The 9,269-nt window shown below is 29.1% G+C and overlaps 1 protein-coding gene across 1 annotated transcript in view; it reads left to right on the top strand.

Moving 5' to 3' along the window:
* LOC106466949 (centrosomal protein of 290 kDa-like) overlaps positions 1-9,269 on the top strand; it is a 33,645-nt gene continuing 24,376 nt past the window's right edge. Inside the window, 6 exon segments of the mRNA XM_022395636.1 lie at positions 1-205; positions 1,951-2,090; positions 7,120-7,248; positions 7,849-7,959; positions 8,221-8,508; positions 9,069-9,230. Coding sequence (XP_022251344.1) covers positions 2,031-2,090; positions 7,120-7,248; positions 7,849-7,959; positions 8,221-8,508; positions 9,069-9,230 — 750 coding nt within the window. The 5' untranslated portion in view covers positions 1-205; positions 1,951-2,030.

Here is a 9,269-nt window from a genome sequence, read left to right as displayed (position 1 = left end):
TACTATTAGCGTATACGTGTAGGGCTTATGGATCCGGTTGAATGTTGATTTGTTTACTATTTTTTTTTTTTTTATATATAAGTTGTATAACCAGAAAACTAACACGATATATTTACATTTATAGTCTTTTGTATTACTATTATGAATAATTCAGTATTTTAAAAGGCTTACCAGTTACCTACAATTTACAAACCACTTACCAGAGGTAGTTACATTTGGAATCTTGTGTTTGAAAATTGAACTTTGATTTTGAAGTGTACATTTCTAAGTTAATGATTACAAATAACTGATTTGTTAACTTAAAACATTAGAATAGCTACAAATATTAGCACCACTTAAAATTCTGAGGATTTTTAGTAGTGTAACTTTCTTTACAGTATGTTTAATACAGAGATAAATTTAGTGCATTAAAGTATTGCTTATTGTTTGTTTAAGTGATATTTAATTTTTTAACGTGTGTATCAGAGTTTTGAATTTTGAGTTTCATTTTAAAAAATTCAGAAGATCTCAAAAGTATGGTGATATCTATTTATTTCCAACATGCTACATTTGCCATAGCTATGATGTTTTTATTGACAGATATAATTCATTATTTCTTATGTCAGGACTCGGGGGAATCTACATTTTACAAGCTACATTGGTTATAAATATGATAAGTTCAAACATAAGTTACATTTAGTGATAAGTGTTAGGTTGATTTACAGTTTAACATGCTTCATGCAATTTATCACTGGACAATTTTTGATGATTCCATATGAATGCATATGACACCAACTTTCATAGTCTTTCTGTATACAGGTAATATTTAACTACTTAGTATTAAGTACACCCTTAGAAAATATTTATTTCTCTCTTTCTTACTATGTTCAGATAAGGATTTGCAGTTTCACATTTTTTCCTCTACTTCAATTAATTTAACTTATATACTGTATTCCAGTGATTCTCAAACATTTCAGACTCACGTCCCACTTTTTGTTTAATTTTTTTAAATTACAAACCCAGGCCTAATTAAAAAACTAATAAAAACCTAGTAACAAAAATTCATGTTTTAACACTTACCCGTTATTGCGAAGGATGTGATTGTTTTTTCGGGCACAATCAAAGAATATGTGGTACCATTTTTATCAATTTGAAGGGAAGAAAATACTGGCGAGTCTATGCAGGAAGAGGGTGAGTCTATAAATGAGGAAAGTATATGTACATATACATGGAAAGTCAGATAGGGCTTTTACAAATTTTATGATTTTTTTATATGAATTGTTTCATGTACCACCAGTGGTACTCATACCACAGTTTGAGAATCCCTGCTGTATTCCATTCTGCATCATCTCATGTTTCAAGGCTGGCAATGCTTCATTGGTGCCCTAGGCAGAAATTAAGGCTGTGCTCCTACTCACACCGAAGCTCTCAAAAATTTGGGACCCTAAGTTAATGCCCATATTGGTTATTGTTAATGCTGGGCTTGTCATGTCTGAATTTATTTTAAAAGTAATTTATCAACACTGTGAGAAAGCATGCTAAACATCATTAAAAAGAGCAAGAAATATAGTCCTACAGTAAATTTTATTTGATTCATGGAACCATGAAATAATTTTTCCCTTCTTTTTTTAAAGTAATTTGGTAATTTTTACATGTACTTTGTCAAAAGGTGGTATCCATTATTTTTAAGAATCTAGAAAATATTCAGGGAGAGAAAGGCACTTGAGCAAACAAACCTAAAGAAAAGGTCATTGTTTATGCATACTATACACATATAGTAAATTGACAAACAATTATTTATAAGCATAATAAAGTGGTTTTATTTTGGGGAACATGCTACTTTATTATGCTTATAACTTGTTGTTTGTCAGTTTACTATTAGCATATTATGCTTCCATACCCAAATATATACATATATTGCACAAGTGTTCTTATGAACCAAATATAACATTTTTCTTTCTATGGTTCTAGTTGTACTTCTGAACTGTGTTGGTAGTGTCTTGCATTACATCCATGGCTCTTGACTGAGTTGATTTGTGTTATATGTCAGAATGTGGAACAGACTGAGTCAAGCTGCAGGACTGGGTCAAAAGGAACCTGAACAACAAGAGGTATAATAAATATAATTGCACTTAAAAGAGTACTATTCAACCAATAAATCAATCCAAAACTAACCAATATTCACTATGTACACCATTTATTTTAAGTTTTTATTAGTTAATATTAGTCACATATTGTTAAAAGTTATAATACTGTTATTTCTTATTTATTCAAGAAAGAAAATGACTTAAAAACTATTATATGTTGTGTTCACCATTTAAAATAATCACTTTGATATGTTCAGCAAAAAGATTCATAGATTTTGAGTTAGCAAAGGGAAATCTTTCAACAAAATATTCAAATTATTTGGCAGTCTTTACTTACACAGCTTTTTAAACATAATATTTTGAATTGTTATTAGGGTATGATTTCATAGTTTTGAAGTAAAGAGAGTTAATAATGGTATAGTTCTTTTAGTTCTAAACTTATTTGGTTTTTGTTAACTACATTTGTACATTAACACTAGAATATACAATTGATGTTGATATATATTTTTGTTTTGTCAAGTTTGTATACGTAGACTATTTCAAATGTAAGGAAACTTCATTTAATTTAAAAAGTTCTCAAAAAGGACATCAACATTAGCCCAGACTACAGCTCAATACAATAAAGAGACTTTATGGGTTCTCAGGAATTGATTATTTTAATGTTATACATAATACAAGACAACTTGCTCAGATTTGACAAATAACATCCATTCTAAGCAATGAGAACAATGTTTTATAATCTACATTTAAGTTTTATGTTAATGATAGTCAACGTGCATTCAGAAAGGGAAAGTCTTGTTTTATGAATTTTATAACCCTCTTTGATGTGGGCAATGCTGTAGATTTGATGTACTTGGACTTTTAGAATGCCTTTCGATAAGGTGCCATTTGAAAGGCTTATTAAGAAGGTTGCACAGCTGTGGGTCAAAAGATAAGCTGGTTAAATGAGAATTGGTTGTAGGGAAGAAAATTGTTATTAATGGAGTGGAGTCACAATGGATTAATAATAACTCCATCATAGCTGAGTTGTAAACATTTTTGTAGGAGACATTTATATTCTGTTTTGAAAATTACTTATATCACACCTAGGAATAGTTACTACTAGCATTAAATCTCTTATGAATTACAATGGCAGGAGTCCAGATGAGGACAGTGTTTTTGCTCTTATGCTAAGGCCTTTTTTTCGATACTTGTTAAATGAGCAGGCAAACTTCTCCAGAAAACTAATCCCCAAAACTTAAAAGAAACTTGTTTACAATGGAAGCAAATAGAGCTGGGTAATTAGTGGTATTTGCTAATTGACAGCCCCATTAATTGATTAAATTTGATCAAACAATTAGTATATTGTTCATCAAACCATGGTACATACAAGCAATTAAAAAAAAACAGTGATAGGTGCTGCCTGACAGTTGATTTCTCTCTATTCAGTAGTTGAAAATTAGTGACACTGGCAGATAGCCTTTAGTAGCTTTCCCATAATAAAAACAGCTAAAGCCAGTTTTTCAGCAATGGGAATCAAACCTGAGACCCTCAAATAATGAAGTCCCCCCCCCCTCCAAGTTACCAAAGCTGATCAAACTTGAAGTAAAAAACAACAACTTATAAGGCTAGTATTGGGTAGGGAACAGATAGACCATCATGTAACTTTGTTCTTAGTAACCAACAAACATAATAGCAATATGTTGATTACTTGGATAGTTGGAATAATTGAAAATAGTATTATTGGAAATGCTAATATTGACTAGTTGATTATTTCCATGATAATCAATTTAATCCTAATTTCAATTAATTGATTAGTTTGTATGGTACTAATTAATATAATCATACTCACAGGTAATCAAATATATTAATTAATTCATTAAATTACCCAGCTCTAGAAACAAACCATCTAAAATCTGTGGCTTATCCAAGATACACAAGTCTAAAGTTCCACCTAGATTCTGTATGAGGTATGTTCACTTACCCTGCCTTAAACTAGCATAACATCTTGCCATTATCATCTCTTTCAAGAAGATCTTGAAAACACCTGTAACATATTCTGAGACATTTGCCAGACTCCAGCCATATGCAATTGAAAAAGATTCAACACCAGTACTATCTCTTCTGCCTAAATTGTCCTCAAAACAACACCTTACCATAAATTGAAAAAGAATGATTATACATAAAGTTCAAAATGTTTGAATTACTTCAGTTATCATGTAAAAAGTTGTTATTGTAATCTTAATTATTTTACTGTTTTGAACAGTATGTTTCATAGCACTTTATTAAATAGTATGTTGAACAATTGCTAAGGTTTTTATATTTTTATTTAAATCAAATCATACAGCTATCAACTTTGTAAACTGTATGATCTGACAAAGAGCACTAGCTCAAAATGTCATTATTTTTTGAATAAAAATATAAAAACTTGGCAATTGTTCAATCTATTATTTAATTTTGATATTGTCATTGCATATGCAATTTTAACTATATTTGTCTTTTTATAATAGCTCCATACATTGTCATAATTTTATATTGTTTTTTTTATATATTGAAAATATCCATATTTAATTTTTTTTACAGACTCACAAGATTCTATCTGTAAAAGTGAGGATCCATAACACAAACACAGTTTTTATGACAGAAGTCTTGAAAATAATGTATAGTAAAATAGTGTACTAAAGCATTTCAAATTTTGAAATATGTATGTACATTGCTCTAATAGAAGAATACAAACATTACTTGAAAATAGCATTCCCCCACCCTCCAAAGTTACTGACTATGAGTACAGAAGCAAGTCAGACAGATAGATAATTCTTCTTGAACTGTGTGCAAGATTCTATATATGATCAAAGGAATGTGAGAGAGGAGTCATTATAGATTACTGAAAGATGTAAATTGATATATAAAGTAGTTTCTTATAATTCATGTGTAGTTAATTGTTGCAAACTTAATAGCTGAAAATCTAAAAACAAATCTTTGGTCCTTCAGATAGTGCATCAGAATATGGCAAAGACTCATTTCCTAGGAACGTGATTATGTATCAGAAATAATCTTTGTAACAAAACCACTATGGTATAGCCATCTATAAAATATGAGCACAATTTGTAAGGTTTGTGTGTATTGTGATGTGGTGAGACCTACTTAATACAGTTTCAAACTGATTATGAAATACCAGCCAGGTAAACAGTTTGACTATGTTTGTGTTATGAAAGTATATCATGCATTAAAGGATTTGTTTCTTTATAAAATATTATGCATCTTATATATTTTGCGACGTGGTGTCTGTCCGAGCATTCATCTGTCTCCTGGTTGAAAAGCTGTGCATGCAGGCAAATTTCAACATTCAATTTTGAAATGATGGGAGAACAGGCATCAATAATGTTGATGCCAAATTTCATTTTTGCAAGCAGGATATTCTACACTAAATTGTTAGGAATTAGTCACACTATCATTCACATTTCAAAATGTGACGTAACTTAAAGAATAAAAATGTAGATTTACTGTATGACTGAAATGCTCAACAATTACTTTTTGCAGTGGGCTATATAAACACTTAGCTTTGGCTCTGAGTGAATCCAAGAGTGCAATACAGTTAACCATTTTAATCTCCATGAAATAATTTAAATTGATAGATTAACTTAAACTTTTCCCATCACTGGGGGACAGGTACTTTTGCTTATAGTTGAATAAATGTAAAAAAAGTACAAACATACACAGTAAATGAATATTACAGTGCATGTAAAATTGAGGTAAATTTTAGAAGGATAAAAACTTATTTTTTAACAAAACATGCTCATATTTATTTGAATTGTTTTGAAATATCCTTAAATTTGTATATTTCTAAATTTTTTTTTAATCTTCATTAACTAACTTAGCAAACACTGTATTATTTATGTATTGTATATTTTTTATTACATTTTGGTTTATTTATCTTTTTTAACTACTCTATAATAACACTATTACTTATGCTGTAGTATTTTTCAAAATCTTATTGTTTATCTTCATTTTTCTATTGCATCAAAAACTGTATTTTTATCTTTTTGCAACCTTATTCTTTTTGTGCTTTATTTTCTTAACCAGATTTGAGTTATTTTAATTAAGCTGGCTAAAGATTTATCATGTGTAAGAGCTAAGCAAATATTTTTAGCTCAAATTCTTGAAGGCTGTAAATTTAGCTTTAGATAATACCAGTACAGTAGGTGCTTTGTATTTTAACAAAAGTAAAGATAATTTATTTTGATGAATTTAGAAAAAATCAAAATGAAATAACTATGTACTAAAATAATCATTTAAAATATTACTTATCAGCTTTTCATGCAGATAATCCTTGTGCAGATTTTTGCTAAAACAGAAATGTTTCATTAGCTTTATTATGTGTTTATCATATAAGTATTAATTAATCATTTATAACTTGTTTCAAAGGCATAGTAGGTTGTGAGTTGTTGGAAATTGTTGAAATGGACAACTTTTTAGATAAACTTGTGATAAGAGGAAATTTCATTCCATTTCTGTGTATTTTCATCAAATCTGTGCAGTCATAATGGGGTTTATTAGTGATGGTATGGGAATTGTTATGAAATAGTTGGTTTGATTCTGTTTTTTCCTACCAGTGATATTCCTGATCTCTGATCCTAAGCCTGTGTTGAATGGTAGTTTTTGTATTGGATAGATTCCCTAATCTTTCTTTTTCTTCACTTTCTTGTCAGTAACTCTGTAGATGTACCTGTTTACATCATGTTCTTTGCCATTTCATATGCTAATAATAGCTGATATAATGGTTTTTTATTAGATGGAAAGCCTGTGTTTGTTCTTTGAAGTTTCTAGTGTTCTTTTCTATATAGAAAGCTCCACTTGAATAAGATGTTCCATAAATAACTCCTTGTGACCTCAGGTGGTTAGAAGGCTGCCTTAATCTGTTTCACAGGTGTTTTATATATATATATAGATATATATTTCATGAATGTTGGAAAGCTGTTTTTAATTTTTCAAATTTGACATCACTACAGAAATATTTTAACTTTACTTAGGAATCAATGCCTATAATTCATCCCTTATTATATTGTTCTTACAGGCAGGAAAATTTCCTAATCATGTGGAACTTCAAGAACAGCTTGAACAGCAACAAATACTTGTTCAGCAATTGAAAGACATGCTTAGAGAAAATGAAACACATCTAAAAAACAAGGACAAAGAAGTGGAAGTAAGTAAATAAATATCAAGATTTGTGTTAGAAATATTTATTTCAGTTCATAGATGTAAAGATTAGCCAATTTCAAGCAATTAGCAACAACATTTTGCACCGTTAACTCTCATCAGAAACACTTGAAATTATGAATAAATTTACGAGTCTGTTGATAACAATTAATAAACTAGTTTCATTTATTAAGTTATTGGAATTGGCTCCTGGAACATTTTATATTGACAATAACTTTTTATTATAGCCCATCCTTGTGTCCTTAGACATTAAAAATGTTTGCAAATGTTAATTAAATGAAAAAAGTAACATTGTGAGAAACCATTTCTAAAGATAATTCTATGTGATACTGATACACTTATTATATAATATAATGTTATCTGAATGCATTGTAAATTGTTTTATCAGTGTGTTGTTATATCTTGTAAATGTAAATTATTTATTGATATTGAGCTACAGGAGAAAAGTTTGCATTAGTATCTCCAGTTTGTTATGAAAACTGATTTATTATGTGTATTTATTGATAAGCTAACAGCTTATTGTATAAACCTACAAAATTTTATTACTTTATTAACATTATTGCTGTGTATTGCATTACATTTACAGGAAACAACAGCTAAGTTTCACAAGTTTAAACTTCAGGCTAAAGCCAAAATAACACAGCTTTCTGCTCAGCTCAAAAGTCATGATCAGGAGAAAAAAACTGGACAAGAAAAGGTATAGTCAGATTCATCAAAAAGATTATCATTCAAACAGTAAAATATCATAACGTGTTTTGTACAATTGACGAGTGTTTATATACTCCACACAGTTTTTTTTTTTTTTTATTCTTCAGCATTTTAATGTTCAAGTTAATTTGACTAAGAGCAAGAAAACTAATAGTCATAACATTTATTTAATATATATATTTATATATGTTGATAGTAGACTTTTTATATTAATTAAAACTGCTTTTATTAATATTTTGTAAAAAAAAAGGGAGATGCTGAACTATATGAAGTATCCTCTTCAATTCCTGATCATGGGGATAAAGGTAAAGTTCTCATGTTAAAGAAACAGCTGGAGGAGAGTCGATATAAGTATGAACAACGAGAGAAAGATGTTTCAGAAAATCGTAACATTCTAGAAAAAATGATAGAAGATCTTCAAAACCAGCTTCAAGAAAGGGATAGTATTATTCAAGAAATGAAAAAGAAAGAAGGGGGAGAAAATATGTCAAAGAAGGAAGTGAACAAACAGGACAATGTTTCTCCAACTAAAGAACAAGTTGGTGGTTTATAATTTCAATAATAGTTTTTAGCAGATTAAAAATAAAAAATAATATTTGTTCTAAATGTATCAAGTAGTAAATGAATCACTGTCATCATTATATTATATATATATATATATATATATTGTTCAATTATACAAAGATATAGAATTAGAGAAATAAATATGTTCATAAACAATTTTATACAATGCATTAGTATAATAATGAGCGGTATTTAACTACAAGTAAATTTAATGAAATTTTGATACATTGCTAAATAAAAATAGCTGGAAGAAGACATTCTTGGAACATCCTATACTCCTTTATACACTAAATTTTATTGGGTTTTTTTCTGGCTAGAAAAACTGCTGTTTTGAATGAAATATACAAGATTTTAATGTGTTTGCAAAGTGAAATTAAAAGTTCTTTTTGTGTTTTCAAATGTAAATAATATAGTCTTAGACTTTTTTCTTTAGAAATTGGAAGCATTCAATTGAAGGAGCTCTAGCCGATTAAGCAGGGATTTTTTGATATATTTCAATTTTGTCAAAAACAAAAAAGATTAATATTATTTCAGAATATTGATACCCAAGAGATGTATGCACAGCTACTGTACAAAGATGCCAAAATCGTAGAGCTCAACAACACTGTTCTTGAGAAAGAATGCCAAATAATAGACCTGCAGGAACATATTAAGGAAAAGGAAGAGGTCTTACAGACTCGAAATCGTGCCATACAGGTATGTACATTAGCTCTGTATTCGATGACGAGGAACCCA

This window comes from Limulus polyphemus, unplaced genomic scaffold (assembly GCF_000517525.1).
Source record: "Limulus polyphemus unplaced genomic scaffold, Limulus_polyphemus-2.1.2 Scaffold77, whole genome shotgun sequence".
Classification (NCBI taxonomy): domain Eukaryota; kingdom Metazoa; phylum Arthropoda; class Merostomata; order Xiphosura; family Limulidae; genus Limulus; species Limulus polyphemus.
Note: the sequence above shows the minus strand (reverse complement) of the source record. Positions and strands in the feature narration are given on the sequence as shown.